At 47.1% G+C, this 22,000-nt stretch overlaps 2 protein-coding genes across 3 annotated transcripts in view; one reads left to right on the top strand and one right to left on the bottom strand.

Annotated features, from left to right (window-relative positions):
* Window positions 1-22,000, bottom strand: part of LOC103821203 (small conductance calcium-activated potassium channel protein 2-like) — a 238,388-nt gene that overhangs the window by 11,627 nt on the left and 204,761 nt on the right. Inside the window, exons 2-4 of the mRNA XM_050986457.1 lie at window positions 7,746-7,860; window positions 1,399-1,407; window positions 381-495 (exon numbers count right to left, since the gene is read on the bottom strand). Of these exons, the coding sequence (XP_050842414.1) occupies window positions 381-495; window positions 1,399-1,407; window positions 7,746-7,860 (239 nt within the window). The remainder of the gene's footprint in view (window positions 1-380; window positions 496-1,398; window positions 1,408-7,745; window positions 7,861-22,000) is intronic.
* Window positions 1-22,000, top strand: part of LOC127060968 (uncharacterized) — a 1,003,595-nt gene that overhangs the window by 953,218 nt on the left and 28,377 nt on the right. The gene's annotated exons all lie outside the window — the stretch shown is intronic.

The raw sequence follows: 22,000 nt of genomic DNA, 5'->3' as shown, positions 1-22,000 counted from the left end.
GGGGTATGAGAGATTGAGAGTGATAAAGAGGGAGGGAAGAGGAAGAGGGAGAATGAAAAGGAGTGAAAAGACAGAACAATACAGAGTATGACAGAATAAGACAGAGAGAGAGAAATATCTATTGTGACAGAAAGAAACTTAGAGAGGGAAAGAGGTGGGGGAGATGGAGAGACAACCATGTAGCAAGAGAGACTATGAAAGGTAGTGAGAGTATGGAAAGGAACAAGGGGGGGTTTGAGAGAGGAATAGGAAGAGATGCAGAAGAGGGATGAGAGAAAATGAGTCAGAATAAGAACAAGAGAGAATAAGGAAAAGAGAACAAGATGAGAGGAGAGAAAGACAGTGCTCAGACAGGAAAAACAAGGTAAAATTGTACTTACTGATGAATAGCTTGCAAGAATTTTCGTTGATGTTTTCTTACTTTTGCATGGTCTACCTTTTTAACCAGCTTTGTACTTTTATAAATTAACCATGTTTCCCTGAGTACATTGGCGGCTGTCCGATCGGCTGTGTGTCTCTGTCGGACATGCGTGGGGTGGTTCGCGTGGGACGGTTCGCAGGCAGCCCGCGATGAACAGACGAGTCTGGACTCCTCTATAGTTCAGTCTTCAGGTTGTTTATTAAAACTTATCTCTAAGGTTTTTGTTCTGCCCAGCCGAGATCTGACCAGCAAGGCAGCCACAAGCACTCTCTGCCCCTTTAGGGCGGTCGCACATTCTTATACTGATAATTGCGTATGTGATATTTACAATTTTTCTCCAATACCCATCACCTTTATTAAACAGTGCACCTTTAGTATGAACCAATCTAAAATGCACACATCACAGAGAAGATGGATGACAAGAAGAAGGAGAAAAGCCACGAGGTCGGGCCTGAATCCTCCATCTTGCCTCCATTAGACCCCCCTGTACCAAAATCTTAAAACCTATATTCTATTCTATAAAAACACCTGCCCTACACCATTCAAACCTCTGAAACTTCCATATCCTCATGCTTTGATAGCACGACCCTTGAAGGGTCAAAATCAAGCCACCAGGTGCCTTTGGCTACATTCCAGGACTTCTGAGCCCCCCAAGGGGTCTCCCTGGGACTCAGAGCATCCGAGGTGATGCGCTGAGTTCCCACATCTCCCCCCTCTCTTTGCACAAAAAGCACTTGTCTGGTAACTTGACTCATTGCACGTCGTACACACAGAAGAACACATGGCATAATGAACAAGAGAACTAAAAGCCTTACAAAAGTATAACAAGCTATCATCTAACAACAATTTTACAACACCACTGATTCCCACACCCATGAAGTGACCCAAAGTCCACAGCCTTCTATGGGCAAAGCACAAGGGTTGGAATCTCTGTGCAGTCCACATCTGTACATCTTCTTTTCTGCTTATGGAATGGCCAGCGTTTTCTTGCCTGCGCTTCTTGTCAACATTGTCTTGCACTGGATGGAGTTTCACATTCTTCACTGGGGTTCACCTGGACTTTTGTACCTGCTAAAACACAAACAAATCCACGTCCCCGAAGAGACTGGAGGATTTTCTCAAAATCTTGGAGGTGAAGAATGGGTCCTGATATGAAAATAAAACATTGATCAACTTCGTTTCAGTCTCTATGCAATTGCATAGGGAAATGTAAAATGACAGCAATTAGAGATCAATTAGATAATACACATAACCAATAACACATCTGCAATCATACAATTGTCAAACACTACAACACTGAACTGTCATCCCAGAGTCTGCGACAGCTGATGAACCTTACAACAACAGAGAACTGGAGAATCCATGTCCGGATTCATGTTTCTCCAAACTCTCTCTGAAAACAGGTTCAGCTATCATAGACGGTCAAATTGCCAAGCCAAAAGGACTTGAATACTTTTTGATGCAGAAAACATCTGGGCTGATTGTCAATCACTCCATTCAAGTAGAGTTAGGACTTGGCCAGAGCCCGAACTCTAATTGATGGATATCACTTAGCACATTCTTAAAATGAGACTCTTAAAAACAGCAATTATGAATAAGAAACCTTAGGATTAAAGGTCTATCAAACCATTTAATAATTGGATCCCTCTGAAACTTCTGTTGGGATGGAAATTCTTCGAACATAGTAGACTTCTTGAAATCTTGGCTGAGGTACCTCTGTAATAACTGAAGAAACAATAAATGAAGAAAACCACAAGAGAGGCAATCTGGATTTAAAAGAAATCCAAAAACCTGTGAGTAGTTAGGAAATAAGGACAAGATTCTGAAGAGACATGTGGCTTCACCCAAAAGAGATAGTAAAACACTGACTGGCTATAAACACTACAATACCCTGATAATAATTCTTATCACAAATTCTGAGAATTCTCATTATATAATCAACTTATCAACAGGAAGTATTAGAAGGAGTTAAGACAACCTTTTTAAAGTATTCATATAACATTAACAGCAATCCTTATTTATCAGTCTTACCTATAAAATCTAACAAAGGTTACAAACTCAATGACAACAATCCCTAAAACTCTGAACCATTGGAGAATCAGCTGATGACCCCACAGATAGGATCTGAATAATGTTTCTCAAATGCTCTGTCTTCAGAGAACTTCAAGTAATTGAATCCTTACTAATGCTTCTATCTTTATATGGTACCATCTCTCTCCTGAGAGGCATTTTTCAAAACAGAAGATTTCCATCTACATCATATTTAGAACAACACTGATTGCATTGATTTCCCTTCCTTTTTCCTGTATCTTGGGCAAAAGCCTGGTGCTTTCTCACTTTTCTCTGATTCTTCGACAACTTTTTTTTTTTTTTTTTTTTTTTTTTTTTTTTTCCTCACGTTTTGCATCTGAAACGAGGGTTTTGGCTTTGCCCCTATATGTAAAAAGGAGATTTGAGATCTTCGTGATTGTTTTTTTTGCTGTATTGAATGAATGCACAAAGCTTTTCGCTGCCTCTGCTGCTGAAAACATCCATGCAGGAATGCCTTGAGATGCTGTGATTTGTATCACATCATCCCTCTGTTGATCCGCTCCATATGGCGTATTTTCAAACCCTCGAAACTCCGAGGTCGATGGGTAATCCATCTGCTCTGGTAACATCGCTTTTTTCTCTGCACCTTTCCCTTTATATATTGTAGGAAAGAATTGCTGCATTGCTGCAGACCTGCTACGAGATTGGGTTCGCACGGTTTTTCCTTGGGCTGCCAATGTAGGCTGAATACCTGCACGTCCCCCTGGGGGGGGTGAAGCCTGCCTTTCAGGGATTGGAGCCATGGGGATCGGGACCGGGGAAGGGGTGGAGCCCCGGGAACTGGAGCTGTGGTCACGCCCCCTCCTCGTCCGAGATGCCGCCGGGGGCGGGACCCTCCCCCTGCCGCGCTCCGCCCGCACCCTCCGTGCTCGCGCGGCCCCGGGAACGCCCCCCGTCTCCCCTGAGCTGACGTCACTGTCTCCGCCCCGCTCCGTCTCCGATGCCTCCCCCTCGGTCTCCGCCTCCGACTCTCCCTCCCCCTCTGACGTCGTATTCACGCCCCGCCTCCTCGCGACAAGCTCGCCCCGCGCTTTGGCCCGCGTGCGCACTGCGATCCGTGCAGAACGCCGCATCCCTGTTTCCGGGTGCTGTGATGTCATTGTCATGCGTTTCTTGCGTCTCCCGCCGGACCCCGCCTGGGTCTCTGAGGCTCCGCTCGCCTCACTGCCCGTATCTGAGATGGACGCAGTGGAGCTTCCGCCCTTCCCGGAAATCCCGCGCGCCCCTGCTCCCGCGCACGCTTCCCGCCCCGCGCGTATCATCTCAGCCGCCGCTTTCGGCACGGCACCCGTACCACCCGTGCTATGCCCCCCTGCCCTCACAAATCCTCCTTCCCCGCCTGGAACCGCCGCCGCCCCTATTGCGCAATCACGGTCGCCGCGGCTCGGTGCCTCCTTGCCGGTCCCGCTCCCCTCCACCCCCGTTCGCGACTCCACGTCCCCTCCTGTCTTTTCCGCCCTCGGCTCCTGTAACTCGGGAATTTCCCCCCCAACAGGATCGCCTGGCTCTGGGACAGGACTCGTGTCTGACTCGGTGTCTGAGTCCCTTAAGTTCTCTGGGGTCTCAGGACGCTTTGGGGCTTTCTTGGGTTTTCGGGGAATAGGAAGTGAAGACAGTTCTAATTTTTCCTGCCCCTCCTCTTCTTCGGGGACAGTTTTTCCCGGGCTATCTGAGACCAGAGTTAGTCTCTGTCCCGTGCCCTGACCCCCCCTTTTCTTTCCGGGGTTTTTATCACCTAACTGCCCGGCTGCGCTTCTAGCTTCAGCCGAAATTGCCTCCAACATAATCCTTGCTGGAGATAATAACTTCAAGGCTGCCTCATCCTTTTCTGTTGCTAGCAAATATATGTGCCTGTTGACCTCTTGCCAGAAACCCACTTCAAATAACAACCGGGTCTCTGAATGCGGGTAATTAAGTCTGACCCACAGTAATAAATCTTTAAGATGTTTCTTGGGAATTCCCTTTGTATGCATCTGTGCCAAGCCTTGTAAGGCCGCTAAGATTCCTTAGTGTATGTGCCTCCCATAGTGATTGATGTTTTAAATCTGAACCTTCTCACCGAATCTGTGTCGTCGGGGCAGTCCGAAGGCTCCTGGTCCTGTCCAGCAGTCCGCAGGAGATGGGATCAGAGGCGCCTTTCTGATTCCAGTCCGGGCTGTCCTGGTACGAGTCTCCTTCGGTGGAAGAGGAGTGCGATGATTGTTGATGGTCTCAGTGGCTGCTGCTGTTCAGTGGCTGCTGCTTTCTCCGTCTGCAGACGCTGCTTTCTCCGGGAGATATCAGCGTGTTATAAATGAGCACAAGGGGCCATTAATGCCAATCGATGAAATTTATTTGATTAAAGTATATGAGAGTAAAAGCAAAGCAGCGCTGGACGACAGGGGAGTCTGAGCTCCACCAACTGCCGCCGCACCCCTCCCCAATACAGTTCTTTTTAAGTCCTCCTGCGCCTGTGTCCCTTGTTGATAAGGGGTTCTTTTTTTGCCGTTTGGTGGTTCCTGTGCATGTGTCCATTATTGACAAGGGCACCTGTGTCCGTTGTTGATACAGGCGCATGTGTCCATTGTTGATAAGGGCGCATGTGTCCATTGTTGATAAGGGGTTCTTTTCTGCCTTTTGGGGTGGCGGGGATGAAGGCATCTTGGTCTTCCTCGGTTATGTCCTAAGATCCTTTTCTTTATTTGGTATTCAGCTGCTTTTCCTAAAATATTACTAAAGCTCGAGGTTATCATATGATTATAGCAATATATTAGCAATTTATACAAGCACAGCATTAAGTAACTTCATACCACATCTCTTATGATTTTGCAACAATATTTTTTTTTTTTTTTTTTTTTTTTTTTTTTTTTTTGCAAGGTTTGATGGTTTGGCGAACAAGGGGGGGCTTTTTGTTCACCTCAAGCGTGCTCCCGGGAACGAGTCCAGCTGTGGGAGCTGCCCGCCTGGGTTCAGGCTGCGTTCCTCCTGTGCTCTTCCTGAGCCCGTCTCGAGCCCACCTGAGACCGTCTCGAGCCCACCTGAGCCCTTCTCGAGCCCACCTGAGCCCTTCTCGAGCCCATCGAGCCCACCCAGGGATCGCCAGATGGCCGATCGGCTGTGTGTCTCTGTCGGACATGCGTGGGGTGGTTCGCGTGGGACGGTTCGCAGGCAGCCCGCGATGAACAGACGAGTCTGGACTCCTCTATAGTTCAGTCTTCAGGTTGTTTATTAAAACTTATCTCTAAGGTTTTTGTTCTGCCCAGCCGAGATCTGACCAGCAAGGCAGCCACAAGCACTCTCTGCCCCTTTAGGGCGGTCGCACATTCTTATACTGATAATTGCGTATGTGATATTTACAATTTTTCTCCAATACCCATCACCTTTATTAAACAGTGCACCTTTAGTATGAACCAATCTAAAATGCACACATCACAGAGAAGATGGATGACAAGAAGAAGGAGAAAAGCCACGAGGTCGGGCCTGAATCCTCCATCTTGCCTCCATTAGACCCCCCTGTACCAAAATCTTTAAACCTATATTCTATTCTATAAAAACACCTGCCCTACACCATTCAAACCTCTGAAACTTCCATACCCTCATGCTTTGATAGCACGACCCTTGAAGGGTCAAAATCAAGCCACCAGGTGCCTTTGGCTACATTCCAGGACTTCTGAGCCCCCCAAGGGGTCTCCCTGGGACTCAGAGCATCCGAGGTGATGCGCTGAGTTCCCACAGGCGGCTGCATTTTTCACCTGTTTCATAAAAGAAAAACATCAGGCTGACAAAAATAGTATGATGGGGGTTTTTAATCTTTTCTAATATAAAGTCTTTCTAAAGCACTTAAGACTGTTTAACTGTGGGAAGTGGGTACATGAAGAAGCTGCAGCAGTAAGGCCAGAAAGCAATTGCTGAGCAATTTCCATGTTGTTTCTAAAAGTGATATTTGGACAGACTTTCTTTCCATCTGGAAATTACTTCTCCATTTTGAAAAGAGTTTGGACCATTTGCTGTTTATGACAATATAAATTATAGTGAAGGATTAATAATTTCTTATTTGTATGGCAATTAACTAGATGCATTTTATAGGATCATAACATTTATCTCTTTTGTGTTCTATCATTATTACCTTTGTTTCTCTTAGCAATTTAACAGTCTTATAACTTTCCAGAGCTGTTAGAACAGGGTTTGTTGCTTGCTTTATTTATTATATTTTTCCTTATTCTGGTTTGTTTCTTACCATTCTTAGAGGAGATGAAAAAACAACTTGTCAATAAATGTAGCCAGTGTTCTATTTCATAAGTGCTTTGGGGTTTTTTTTTTTTAACTGGTCTTTCTAAAAAATGTTAAACACAAGAATACCTACAGTTCCCTTCTAGGCCCTTCAATATTCCCAAGAATATTTTAAAGCAATAGACAAAGAATTTCAGTCAAATAATAATTAATGACAAAGTTACTAAGCTACTTGCACAGGCCAGTTCTGGTTACTGATCTGTATTTTCTCTCCCTCTTTGTATCATGCCAGTCAATGCAGTGTCAGAACTAACCAAATGTATAGATAAAGACATTTTAGGAATGCTATGTAGTAGCACTTCCCAGCAGGAGCTCCCAAACTTGAAAGCATAAAAGCACTGGAGGACTTTGATCCTGACTTTAATGGAAGCAGAATCAGATTTGAGAGACTTCCTCAAGACCTCTAGTCCTTGCATTTCAAGAAGATCTGGTTGTCTTCAGGCTGTGAGGAAACATCTCTAGTATCTGTGTAATGGATTTGTGATCTGAGGTACATCTGAGATTTGGTTGCTTTTTTTGCTTGCTTTTCATTTCCTTTGAATTTTATGAGTCTGAAACTCCCAAAACACCACTATTAAACTGATATTTAGATTTATATGAAGGATAACTGAGTAGTATAAACCTTAAAATTATATACATACTTTTCATATGCTGCATGGAAGAGTATCAGTTTAATATAATAATCTTTAATTTCACATCTTTTAACTGTCAGTTATATCAATTATCTTTCATCTTCAAGGACTGTCTATAGAAGAATATTCAAATCTTCAAAATCTTCTGAGAATCTGCTGTTGCCCTCCACTTCAAAGAGAAGCTCGGGGCATTCAATTCCTCCACATAGCACCTTGCAAAATCACACCCATAAAAATGATGGATAAAAGAATGGAGCATGAAACCATTTAAAACAAATACAGAAATAAATTTAATGTACATTATCTTTTCAGTTGTGAATGTAAAGTGTGACTTACTAATTTAGTTAGCTGGGTGTCCATCATGAAATTATGTATGTGTTTTTCAGCTTTGGTAAGTTCTAACTTCCTTGCAACCACAGCTACCACCAGTGCAGTGCACTCAGCACCCTGAAAACAATAACAACAAAAACCACTCAAGATGTTACTACTGCATTTTGCAGAGTTTTTAATGGAAGTATCTCCTTTACTGTAGAAATATGGTAGGCATCAGGTGATTGATCCCTGATAAACATGCTACAGCTATTTCAGTTCAGAATAATAGAAGTCAGCAATTGCAGACTGGTAAACTGCCGAGGCATCAAAATAATTGGTGAGCAGCATTATTTAAAAGTCCTTCTTTTTTACCTTTGGGGCTTGAAAATTCAAACACATTCCATTTCTAGTGCATAAACAAAGGGAGTGATCAGAACAATTTTAAAGTTAAAACAAGTAATCAAAGGGTGATCAAAAGAGAGTTCAAGGCCCTGGGACAGTTGGTGAGGGAATCAGGAGCACAGGTTATTTTTTCCTCTATTCTTCCCACATGCAGGCAGTAACACTGAAAGAAACAGATGTACCCAGTCTATTAATACATGGCTCCATGGCTGGTGTCACCACCAAAATTTTGGTTTCTTTGACAGCAGGATGCCCTACATGGCACCAGGCCTGCTGACATGAGATGGGATTCATGTCTCTCAAAGGGGGAAGAGGGTCTTGGGTCTGGAGCTAGAGTGGTTTATTGATAAGGCTTTAAACTAGATATGATGGGGGAGGGGGGATATCATCAAGATTCCTTGTGATAAGGTGGGCAATGACATGCCATCCTGATATAGAGCCCCTCAAGATTTGAGCCCCTCAAGATTTGAACCAAATGTTACAATTTTCTTTAGTTAATCAGTAGCTATAGCTAGGCAGTAATGATTAAGCAATTGCATCGTGAATTTTGTAGGCTTGACTAATCCTTTGTTTTAAGGAAAAGGGAACAGAATCCCAAGATGAATAGGTTATCAGGGTGAGAACCAGCAGGAGTGAAATCATCCGGACTGAGCAGTAACTGGGGGAAAGGTAATTGCAGCAGTTGCAGATCACAACCACCAACCCATTGACCACCTACTCAAAACAGACCCCCAACTCAACTGAAGAGAAGAACTGTGCCTGCATACTAATTAGCATGAGAAGCCAGATGTATAACTAGCAAATAGGGGTTTAAGTACTAATTAATGCAAAAGCTATGCAATCTGTAATCAATGAATGCTGATGCCTGTTTGTTAAAATGTATAAATAGTGTAAAGTTTTGATAATTGGGGAGCCAGGCTTTCAGGGGTTACCCCCTGGCTCCCTATTTTGTGCAAACTAGAATAAAAAAAATATAAATACTTCACCTCAGTGTTCAAATTGGTTCTGTGCACTGGGTAACAAGCCTGCACTTGGGACAACAATTCCACTCATCCCAGTTAAATGCCAGAGCCTACAAGAGATGCCCAGAGCCTGAAGAGGAGTTGCAGGCCAGGAGGAGAGCACCTGAAAGACAGCACTGAGGAATTCTAGCCACTCCAGACAGAGAGTCAGCTTCATTGCTTAAATGCCTTTATTGCTAACACACACAGCATGGGGAATAAACAGGAGGAACTAGAGACGTGCACACACCTGCAGGAGTATGATCTTGCTGGCATCACAGAAACATGGTGGGATGACTCCTCTGACTGGAGCGTTGGAATGGAAAGATACAGGCTCTTCAGGAAGCACAGGCAGAGACAAGGAGGCCATGTTGCCCTCTATGTCAATGAACAGTGGTAGTGCATGGAGCACCTCGGGATGGATGAGGAGCTTATGGGTCTGGACTAAAGGGAGGACAGGGACAGGTGACGTCATAGTGGGGGGGTCTGCTACAGGCCTCCTGACCAGGAAGATCAAGCCAATGAGGCCTCTATAGACAGATAGGAGTGGTCTCACATTTACAACCCTGGTCCTCATGGGGGACTTCAATCACCCTGACATCTGTTGGTGAGACAACAAAGCAGGGCGTAAGCAATCCAGGAGGTTCCTGGAATGTGTTGATGACAACTTCTTTCTCAAAGTAAAAGAGAAGCCAATGGGGAGAGGTGGTATGCTGGACTTTATTCTCACCAACAAGGAGGGGCTGATAGGAAATGGGAAGCTCAAGGGCAGTCTGGGCTACAGTGACTACGAAATGGTGGAGTTCAAGATCCTCAGGAGAATGAGGACAATGTACAATAAGCTCATTGCCCTGGGCTTCAAGAGGGCAGACTTTGGCCTCTTCAGTGGTCTGCTTGGTGGAGTGCCATGAGATAGAGCCTGGGAGGAAAGAGAGGCACAAAAGAGCTGGATGATATTCAAGGGTTGTTTCCTCCAGGTTCAGGGGCAATGCATCCTGACAAAGAAGTCAGGGAAGAACACCAAGAGGCCTGCATGGATGAACAAGGAGCTCCTAGACAAACTTAAACACAAACAGGATGGAAGCAGGGAAAGGGAGGCTAGGAGGAATACAGAGAGATGGCCAGGGATTTGGTTAGGAAAGCTAAAGCATTGGCAGAAGTAAATCTGGGCATCAGATTTACAGAAGGACATCAAGGGCGACAAAAAAACTTCTTTAGGTACATCAGTGGTAAAAAAGACTAGGGAAAATTATGAGAGACCTGGTTACCCAGGACATGGAGAAGGGTGAGGTAGTCAGGAACTTTTTTTTTTTGCTTCAGCCTTTACCAGCAAGTGTTCCAGCCACAGTGCCTAAGTTGCAGAAAGTGAAAGCAGGGATTGAGAGAATGAAGAAATGCCCCTTGTAGGAGAAGACCAGGTTTGAGACCATTTAAGGAACCTGAAGGTGCTAAAGTCCATGGGACCTGATGAGATAAATCCATGAGTCCTGAGGCAAGTGGTAGAGGAAGTGGCTAAGCCATGGTCCATCATATTTGAGAAGCTGTGGCAGTCTGGTGATGTTCCCATGGACTGGAAAGGGGAAATAAAAAAGACCTGAGCAACTAGAGGCTATTCAGTCTCACCTCAGTGCCTGGAAATATCATGAAGTAGATCCTGCTGGAAAATATGTTGTGGTTTGACACTGACCCAATGCCAGGCACCCACGAGAGTTGCTTGCTCACCCTCTGCAGCCACAGCTGGGCAGTTGAGAGGGAAAAAAAAATTAACAAAGGGTTCATGAGTTAAGGACCAGGAAAAAATATTTCAAGGGCAAAACAGGCTCAACCTAAAGTTGTGTCCTAGGGTGACGTTAGGATGCTGTTATCCCCATTTGTGTGTGTGTAATTTATGCTGGAAATTATGTTCTGTGCCTTTAAGACTGGCAGAGTGAAAGTTTGGTTTTGGGCATCTTATCAGCCACTCGGTGGGACATACAGATAGCACAGCTACATAGGGCTGCCTTTTTGCTTTTTGCCCTGCTTTTTGCCTTTGCTCTTGCTTCTGTTTTGCTTCTGATTTGCTTGCTCTTGCTTTTATCCCCTCTTCTCATTAGTTAATTTAACTAAACAGTCCAAATTCCTTTCTGGACCGGTCCCCAACCCCCACCCCCCACCCCCGCCCGCCCCGTTTGGACCTGCTGACTGCTCCGGACTGGGATTTGGAACACGGAGAGAGAGTTTACACCTTGTGGCTGCAGCAGCTGCCTCAGTGCCGGAGGGACTGATAACAGCGACCACCCCCAGGAGAGACATTCTGAATTTGTCATCTTTTTCAGAGCGGTGAAAGAGTGCTGTCATCCGGTATTGTCAATTTTGTGTGTTGAGGGGTGCTGTGCTCGTCAAATAAACAGGTTCTTTCCACTTCTCTCCAAGGAATTCTTCCCGAACCGGTTGGGGGGGACGGGCCGTGGGGGTTTGTTTTCTGGGGAAGCCCTTTTTGGGGATTCTTTCCCAAATTTGCCCTAAACCAGGACAAAATTGGGCGCCTAGGGCATGGGGCTCGAGAGAGAGTGGAAAAACCCTCTTTTAAGTGCATTTTGGTTCCTATTACTCTGCGTCAGTATAAAGCAGTTAATAGTCATGCTTTTTGAATTCATAATGTCTATTGGGGTGAAGGCTTGCCTGCATTTCTGGTCCCTAGGGTTTTTTGAGATCTTAATACCTCTATGGTCCCTCAGTTTATTTTCTTATCCAGAAATAGCTCTTGTATTGTCCCTAATACATAGCTTCTACAGCAGAGGGGCAGTGACCAGAATAGCTATCCTGCTGGGCTTGGTGGTAATAGCTTGTAAGAAGTTTATAAACCTGCTGGGGTCTGCTCCAGGTCTGAACGGCTCGTGGTTATGGTTATGCATCCAGCTTGTTAGAGGAGGAGCAGGGGGTGAGGCTTTTCAGCCTTTGCTTTCCTTCTTCTCCTCTGAATCAGTCACATCACTATTGGAGAATGTTCAGTTTCCCCTGAATGTTAAAGAGACCTACTTTCTGGTATTCAGTCTGGTAGGCTTCCTCTACATAGTCTGTTGCTTCTCTAGAATGAGGGCTGAGATTTCTAGATGGGCCGATGAGATCCCTGACCCAGGAGTAGATCCAGGTTTGGAAAATCCTAAGTGGTGTGGGAAATGGGAGAATATGGGCCAAATCCTGAAGGAATTCTCTGACCCTATAGTCTGGGACTTTCCCCAAGAACAAATTCAGAACCCAGCTGAGGTGGGGAAATATGTGAAAGAGAAGTACCAGGATGACCCCAAGGAGAAAAAGATCACTGCAGTGAGCTGGGCCTTGGCATATGCTTATCGCACATTTCTAGATACGGTTGGGCAGCAGACAGAGGCAGGGGGGCAGGGAGACAAATCAACATCTATCCCGGTCACTCAGGCTGCAGCCAGCAGCCCAGGCTCAAAGCCAGCAGCCGAGCTAGATAGTGAGCCTAAGCCAGCAGCTAAACCAATGGCTGTTGCTACTGGCACTAGAAGTAGAAAATGCACAGGCAAGACCAATCGGCCAGTGGATGATGATGATGATGCAGGAGAAGGACCCTCAGCGCCTCCCAACATAAAATCAAAAGTCAAAGCAGCAGGTGCAAGATCAGAAGCCAATATGGAGTCCTTTTCCTTGAAAGACCTACGCGGCCTAAAAAAGGATTACACCCGGCGACCTGATGAATCCATAATTAGTTGGTTAGTCCATTTTTGGGATGCTGCAGGTGAGGCCACGATTCTGGATGGCACTGAAGCCAGGCATTTGGGATCCCTGTCACATGATCCTGTCATCGACCAAGGAATGATGAGGAGGGTTAATCCTCACAGCCTCTGGGCACGGGTCTTGGACAGTGTTGCACAAAGATACCTTTGTGCAGATGATCTTTATATGCAGCAGACCCAGTGGAAGACCATAGAGCAAGGGATCCAAGGCTTGAGAGAAATGGCAGTGGCAGAGATTGTCTTCTCAGATGACGTAACAACTAGGAACCCAGACTTGGAACCATGCACATGTGCGCTGTGGCAGAAACTTGTACGACTCAGGCCACATGAATATGCTTCTGCCTTAGCCATAATGAAGCGGGATGAGAGGGATGAGACCGTGCTGGATATGGCGAAGAAGCTCCAAGCATATGCAGACGCTGTGCATGGCCCAACACATGCCAGAATCGCAGCAGTGGAAACACGTCTGCAGAAGTTAGAGGATAAGATAGAGGAGAATCACAAGAAGCTCAGAGAGGAGATTAAGGAAGACCTTCTCCAAATCTCAGCAGTACAGATCAGAGGTCCTAGTGCCCAATACAGACGTTCCCCAGATGGAGAGAGAAAGTACACTCTACGAGTTGAGCTGTGGTTCTTCCTGCGTGATAGTGGACAGAACATGAGGAGATGGGATGGGAAATCTACTGCTGCTCTGGCACGACGGGTACGTGAATTGAAGGAAGGCAAGGCTCAGAGAAAAAGTTCCACCAAGAGGGAAGCAGCTCCAGTTGCCCGTAGCCGAACTGCCAGATACGATGATGATGATGACATGTCCGATCCCCTTGAAGGAACATCCAAGACATATGCCCAGGGAAAGAAGGATGACCAGGCGTAGAGGGGGCCTGCCTCCAGCCAGGTAGAGGCTAGCGAAAATCGTGTTTTCTGGTCTGTCTGGATTTGTTGGCCTAGCACATGGGAATCACAGAAGTATAAAGCTTTGGTTGACACTGGTGCGCAGTGCACATTAATCCCATCAAGATGTGGGATAGAGTCTGTTTCTGTTGCTGGTGTGACAGGGGGATCCCAGGATTTCACTTTGGTGGAAGCGGATGTGAGCCTGACGGGAAATGAGTGGAAGAAACACCCTATTGTGACTGGCCCGGAGGCCCCATGTATTTTTGGCATAGATTACCTTTGAAGAGGGTAATTCAAGGACCCAAAAGGACTCAGGTGGGCATTTGAGATAGCAGCTGTAGTGACAGAGGGCATCCAGCAATTGAACACTTTGCCTGGACTGTCCGAGAATCCATCTGCAGTAGGACTTCTGAAGGGGGAAGAGCAACAGGTGCCAATTGCCACTTCCACAGTGCATCGACAGCAGTATAGAACCACTCGAGATGCTGTGATCCCCATCCATAAGATGATCCGAGAGCTGGAGAGCCAAGGGGTGGTCAGCAAGACCCACTCACCCTTCAACAGCCCCATTTGGCCTGTGCGTAAATCTGAAGGAGAATGGAGATTGACTGTGGACTACCGTGCATTGGATGAAGTGACTCCACCACTGAGCGCTGCCATGCCAGACATATTAGAGCTCCAGTACGAGCTAGAGTCCAAGGCAGCAAAGTGGTACGCCACTACTGACATTGCCAATGCATTTTTCTCCATTCCTCTGGCAGCAGAATGCAGGCCTCATTTTGCCTTCCCCTGGAGAGGCGTGCAGTATACCTGGAATCAATTGCCCCAGGGGTGGAAGCACAGTCCCACCATCTGCCATGGACTGATCCAGACTGCACTGGAAAAGGGTGAGGTTCCAGAACACCTCCAGTATATTGATGACATCATTGTGTGGGGGAACACAGCCAGAGAAGTGTTTGAGAAAGTGTTAGCGTTCAGGAACACATAATCACGAGAAATGATTGTATGCAGGTGCTTTTATTGAAGAGCTCTGGGTGTCAGGGGTAAAGACCCAAATCTGACTCTGACATAGGTTTGGGATGGATATGCTTTTATATTCTATCATTATATAACTTTCATGTTAATTATTAAACTTACATTGTTCTATAGTATACATAGATTTCACCCAAGCATGGCCACCTGAGAATAGGAACATACAGTTTCTCACTGTTCTTCTTATGATTATACAATAATTATTTTAATTACTACTACTTACGCAGGTAAAACACAAGGCTTAACATTTCAGAGTTTATCTTAGCATTTTCCAGGGTGCCACTATCATTATCCCCCCTTTGAAAGCATTTTCACTTCACTATAGGTGTAAAGGTTTTCACTTGATACAGTCTTTTACTTCTCAATTTATGCTTGATGTTCTTCAAATCCAGGGTGTCCTAGGGTGACTGTTATCCCCATTTGTGTGTATGTAATTTATGCTGGATATTATGTTCTGTGCCTTTAAGACTGGCAGAGTGAGAGTTTTGTTTTGGGCCTCTTATCAGCCACTGGCGGGACATACAGATACCACCAGTGCATGTTGCGGTTTTTTTGCTTTTTGCCCTGCTTTTTGCTTTCGCTCTTGCTTCTGCTTCACTTCTGCTTTGCTTGCTCTTGCTTTTTTCCCCCCTTCTCATTAGTTACTTTAGCTAAACAGTCAAAATTCCTTTCTGGACTGTTCCCCCCACCCCGTTGGACCTGCTGACTGCTCCGGACTGGGATTTGGAACACGGAGAGAGAGGTTACACCTTGTGACTGCAGCAGCTGCCTCAGCGCCGGAGGGACTGATAACAGCAAACCCCCAGGAGAGACTTTTCTGAATTTGTCATCTTTCTCAGAGCAGTGGAAGAGTGGTGTCATCTGGTATTGTTCATTGTGTGTGCTGGGGGGTGCTGTGATTGTCAAATAAACAGGTTCTTTCCACCTCTCTCTGAGGAATTCTTCCCGAACCGGTTGGGGGGAGGGACCGTGTGGGTTTGCTTTTGGAGAAGCCCTTTTTAGGGATTCTCTCCCAAATTTGCCCTAAATCAGGACACAGGGTTGATGTAAAAGTTGTTGTGGATGCTATCACGGGCTGGAGAACCAGAAGATAGTGGGCGTGGATCTCGTGTCAGTGCCTTTATTATTTTCTGGTTCCAGGACGTTTTCTTCTGTATTTCTCTCCTTAAGATGCTGTAAACTAATGTCCTAGGGTGACTGTTATCCCCATTCGTGTGTATGTAATTTATGCTGGATATTATGTTCTGTGCCTTTAAGACTGGCAGAGTGAGAGTTTTGTTTTGGGCCTCCTATCAGCTACTCGGCGGGACATACAGATAGCACCAGTGCATGTTGCGGCTTCTCTGCTTTTTGCCCTGCTTTTTGCTCTCGCTCTTGCTTCTGCTTCGCTTCTGCTTTGCTTGCTCTTGCTTCTTCCCCCCCTTCTCATTAGTTACCTTAGCTAAACAGTCCAAATTCCTTTCTGGACTGTTCTCCCCCCCCCCCCCCCCCCGTTGGACCTGCTGACTGCTCCGGACTGGGATTCAGAACACAGAGAGAGAGTTTGCACCTTGTGACTGCAGCAGCTGCCTCAGCACCGGAGGGACTGACAACAGCAAACCCCCAGGAGAGACTTTTCTGAATTTGTCATCTTTCTCAGAGCAGTGGAAGAGTGGTGTCATCCGGTATTGTTCATTGTGTGTGCTGGGGGGTGCTGTGCTTGTCAAATAAACAGGTTCTTTCCACCTCTCTCCGAGGAATTCTTCCTGAACCAATTGGGGAAGGGGCCTGTGGGTTTGCTTTTGGAGAAGCCCTTTTTGGGGATTCTCTCCAAATTTGCCCTAAACCAGGACAAATCTTGGCGCCCAACGTGGGGCTCGAGAGAGAGTGGAGAGACCCTGTTTGAGTGCATTTTGGTTACCATTATTCTGTTTCAGTGTAAAGCAGTTAATAGACATGCTTTTGAATTCATAATGTCTATTGGGGGGAAGGCTTGCATGCATTTCTGGTCCCTAAGGTTTTTTGAGATCTTAATACCTCTATGGTCCCTTGGTTTGTTTTCTTATCCAGAAATAGCTCTTGTATTGTCTCTAATACGTAGCTTTTACAGCAGAGGGGCAGTGACCAGAGTAGCTATCCTGCTGGGCTTGGTGGTAATAGCTTGCAAGAAGTTTGTAAACATGCTGGGGTCTGCTCCAGGTGTGAATGGTTCATGGCTATGGTTATGCATCCAGATTGTTAGAGGAAGAGCAGGGGGTGAGGCTTTTCAGCCTTTGCTTTCCTTCTTCTCCTCTGAATCTGTTGCATCGCTTTTGGAGAATGTTCAGTTTCCCCTGAATGTTAAAGAGACCATCTTTCTAGTACTCAATCTGGTAAGCTTGCTCTATATAGTCTGCTGCATCTCTAGAATGAGGGCTGAGATTTCTAGCCGGGCTGATGAGATCCCTGACTCAGGAATAGACCCAGGTGTGGAAAATCCTAAGTGGTGTGGGAAATGGGAGAATATGGGCCAATCCTGAAGGAATTCTCTGACCCTATAGTCTGGGACTTTCCCCATGATCAAATTCAGAACCCAGTTGAGGTGGGGAAATATCTGAAAGAGAAGTACCAGGATGACCCTAAAGAGAAAAAGATCATTGCACTGAGCTGGGCCTTGGCATATGCTTATCGCACATTGCTAGATACAGTTGGCCAGCAGACAGAGGCAGCGGGGCAGGGAGACAAAGCAGCCAAGCTAGATAGTGAGCCTAAGCCACCAGCTAAACCAATGGCTGTAGCTACCAGCACTAGAAGTGGGAAATGCACGGGCAAGACCAATCGACCAGTGGATGATGATGAGGATGATGCAGGAGAAGGACCCTCAGCGCCTCCTGATGTAAAATCAGAAGTCAAAGCAGCAGGTGCCAGACCAGAAGCCCATATGGAGTCCTTTTCCCTGAAGGACCTCCGTGGCCTAAGGAAGGATTACACCCGGCGACCCGATGAATCCATAATTAGTTGGTTTAGTCCGTCTCTGGGATGCTGCAGGTGAGGCCACAATCCTGGATGGCACTGAAGCCAGGCATTTGGGATCCCTGTCACATGATCCTGTCATCGACCAAGGAATGATGAGGGGGGTTAATCCTCACAGCCTCTGGGCACGGGTCTTGGACAGTGTTGCACAAAGATACCTGTGTGCAGATGATCTTTATATGCAGCAGACTCAGTGGAAGACCATAGAGCAAGGGATCCAACGCTTGAGAGAAATGGCAGTGGCAGAGATTATCTTCTCAGATGACGTAACAACTAGGAACCCAGATCTGGTACCATGCACGTCTGTGATGTGGCGGAAACTTGTACGACTCGGGCCACACGAATATGCTTCTGCCTTAGCCATAATGAAGTGGGATGAGAGGGATGAGACCGTGCTGGATATGGCGAAGAAGCTCCGAGCATATGCAGACGCTGTGCATGGCCCAACACATGCCAGGATCGCAGCAGTGGAAACACGTCTGCAGAAGTTAGAGGATAAGATAGAGGAGAATCACAAGAAGCTCAGGGAGGAAATTAGGAAGACCTTCTCCAAATCTCAGCAGTACAGATCAGACGTCCTAGTGCCCAATACAGACGTTCCCCAGATGGAGAGAGAAGGTACACCCCACGAGCTGAGCTGTGGTTCTTCCTGCGTGATAGTGGAGAGAACATGAGGAGATGGGATGGGAAATCTACTGCTGCTCTGGCACGACGGGTACGTGAATTGAAGGAAGGCAGGACTCAGAGAGGGAGTTCCACCAAGAGGGAAGCAGCTCCAGTTGCCCATAGCCGAACTGCCAGATATGATGATGATATGTCTGATCCCCTTGAAGGAACATCCAAGACATATGCCCAGGGAAAGAAGGATGACCAGGCTTAGAGGGCCCTGCCTCTAGCCAGGTAGAGGCTAGGGAAACCGTGTTTTCTGGACTGTGTGGATTCGTTGGCCTGGCACATCTGAACCACAAGAATACAAAGCTTTGGTTGACACTGGTGCGCAGTGCACATTAATCCCATCGAGACATGTGGGGACGGAGTCTGTGTCTATTGCTGGTGTGACAGGGGGATCCCAGGATTTCACCTTGGTGGAAGCGGATGTGAGCCTGACGGGAAATGAGTGGAAGAAACACCCCATTGTGACTGGCCCGGAGGCCCCATGTATTTGGGCATAGATTACCTTCGAAGTGGGTATTTCAAGGACCCAAAAGGACTCAGGTGGGCATTTGGGATAGCAGCTGTAGTGACTGAGGGCATCCAGCAATTGAACACTTTGCCTGGGCTGTCCGAAAACCCATCTGCAGTAGGACTTCTGAAGGGAGAAGAGCAACAGGTGCCAATTGCCACTTCCACAGTGCATCGCCGGCAGTATAGAACCACTCGAGATGCTGTGATCCCCATCCATAAGATGATCCGAGAGCTGGAGAGCCAAGGGGTGGTCAGCAAGACCCACTCACCCTTCAACAGCCCCATTTGGCCTGTGCGTAAATCGGAGGGGGAATGGAGATTGACGGTGGACTACCGTGCATTGAACGAAGTGACTCCGCCGCTGAGCGCTGCTGTGCCGGACATATTAGAGCTCCAGTACGAGCTAGAGTCCAAGGCAGCAAAGTGGTATGCCACTATTGACATTGCCAATGCATTTTTCTCCATTCCTCTGGCAGCAGAATGCAGGCCTCAGTTTGCTTTCACCTGGAGGGAGTGCAGTACACCTGGAACCGACTGCCCCAGGGGTGGAAGCACAGTCCCACCATCTGCCATGGACTGATCCAGACTGCACTGGAAAGGGTGAGGCTCCAGAACACCTCCAGTATATTGATGACATCATTGTGTGGGGGAACACAGCTGCGGAAGTGTTTGAGAAAGGGAAGAAAATCATCCAAATCCTCCTGGGAGCTGGTTTCGCCATTAAAAAGAGCAAGTAAAGGGACCAGCTCGTGAGATTCATTCCTAGGAGTGAAGTGGCAGGATGGACGGCGTCAGATCCCTACAGATGTCATTAACAAGATCACAGCTATGTCCCCACCAACCAATAAGAAGGAAACACAAGCTTTCCTAGGTGCCATAGGCTTTTGGAGAATGCACATTCCTGAGTACAGTCAGATCGTGAGCCCTCTTTACCTGGTCACCCCAAGAAGAACATTTCTACTGGGGCCCTGAGCAACAACAAGCTTTTGCCCAGATCAAGCAGGAGATTGCTCATGCAGTAGCCCTTGGTCCGGTCAGGACAGGACCAGATGTGAAGAACATGCTCTACTCTGCAGCCGGGAACCATGGCTTGTCCTGGAGCCTTTGGCAGAAGGTGCCTGGGGAGACTCGGGGTCGGCCACTAGGATTTTGGAGTCGAAGCTACAGAGGCTCTGAAGCCAACTATACTCCAACGGAGAAAGAAATCTTGGCTGCCTATGAAGGAGTCCCAAGCTGCCTCAGAGGTGATTGGCACAGAAGCACAACTCCTCCTGGCACCCCCACCGACTGCCGGTGCTGGGTGGATGTTCAAAGGCAAGGTTCCATTCCACTCATCATGCCACTGACACTACATGGAGCAAGTGGATTGCCCTTATCACTCAGCGCGCCCGGTATAGGTAAACTGAATCGCCCTGGGCTTTTGGAGGTGATTACAACTTGGCCCGAAGGTGAAAATTTTGGTGTCACAGATGAAGAACCAGACCCAGTGACACGGGCTGAAGAGGCCCCTCCATATAACCAGCTGCCACCAGAGGAAACACGCTACGCTCTTTTCACAGACGGTTCCTGTCGCATTGTAGGGATGAACCGGAAGTGGAAAGCAGCCGTATGGAGCCCCACACGACAGGTCGCTCAAGCTACCGAAGGAGAAGGTGGATCAAGTCAACTTGCTGAACTCAAAGCTGTTCAGCTGGCCCTGGACATTGCTGAGAGACGAGAAATGGCCAAGGCTCTACCTTTACACTGATTCATGGATGGTAGCTAATGCTCTGTGGGGATGGCTGGAGAGGTGGAGAGAGGCCAATTGGCAGCGTAGGGGAAAACCAATTTGGGCTGCTGATGAGTGGAAAGACATCGCTGCTAGGGTAGGGAAGCTACCTGTCAAGGTCCGCCATGTAGATGCCCATGTCCCCAAGAGTAGAGCCAATGAGGAGCATCAACACAATGAGCAAGTAGACCGAGCTGCAAAGATAGAGGTGTCAAAGGTAGACCTAGATTGGGAACACAAGGGAGAGTTATTCCTAGCTCGGTGGGCCCATGATGCCTCAGGTCACCAGGGTAGAGATGCCACCTATAAGTGGGCACGAGACCGAGGGGTGGATCTAACCATGGACAGTATTTCTCAGGTTATCCATGACTGTGAGACGTGTGCTGCCATCAAACAGGCCAAGCGAGTGAAGCCCCTGTGGTACGGTGGGCGGTGGTCCAAGTACAAGTATGGGGAGGCCTGGCAGATCGACTACATCACACTGCCCCAGACACGCCAAGGCAAGCGCTACGTGCTGACCATGGTAGAAGCCACCACGGGATGGCTGGAAACCTACCCTGTGTCTCATGCCACTGCCCGTAACACCATCCTAGGCCTTGAAAAGCAGGTCCTTTGGAGGCATGGTACCCCTGAGAGGATTGAGTCAGACAATGGGACTCATTTCAAGAACAGCCTCATCAACACCTGGGCTAGGGAACATGGTATTGAGTGGGTGTACCATATCCCCTACCATGCACCTGCTGCAGGGAAGGTAGAGAGGTACAATGGGCTACTAAAAACCCAACTGAAAGCCTTGGGTGGGGGATCCTTCAAAAATTGGGAGCAGCACTTAGCAAAGGCTACCTGGTTAGTTAACACTCGAGGTTCCACTAACCGAGCAGGTCCTGCCCAGTCTGAGTCCCTGAATATAATAGATGGAGATAAAGTCCCAGTGGTACATGTCAAAGGTTTGTTAGGGAGGACAGTGTGGATCAATTCTGCCTCAAGTACGGACAAACCCATCCGTGGGGTTGTTTTGCTCAGGGACCAGGATGCACATGGTGGGTGATGCAGAGAGATGGAACAACACGATGTGTACCTCAGGGAGACCTGATTGTGGGGTGAGAATGAAATTGTTTGACGATATGGGGATAAGGGGTGGAATGTCCTAGGGTGACTGTTATCCCCATTCGTGTGTATGTAATTTATGCTGGATATTATGTTCTGTGCCTTTAAGACTGGCAGAGTGAGAGTTTTGTTTTGGGCCTCCTATCAGCTACTCG

The sequence above is a fragment of the Serinus canaria genome, chromosome W (assembly GCF_022539315.1).
Source record: "Serinus canaria isolate serCan28SL12 chromosome W, serCan2020, whole genome shotgun sequence".
Taxonomy (NCBI): Eukaryota; Metazoa; Chordata; class Aves; order Passeriformes; family Fringillidae; genus Serinus; species Serinus canaria.
Note: the sequence above shows the minus strand (reverse complement) of the source record. Positions and strands in the feature narration are given on the sequence as shown.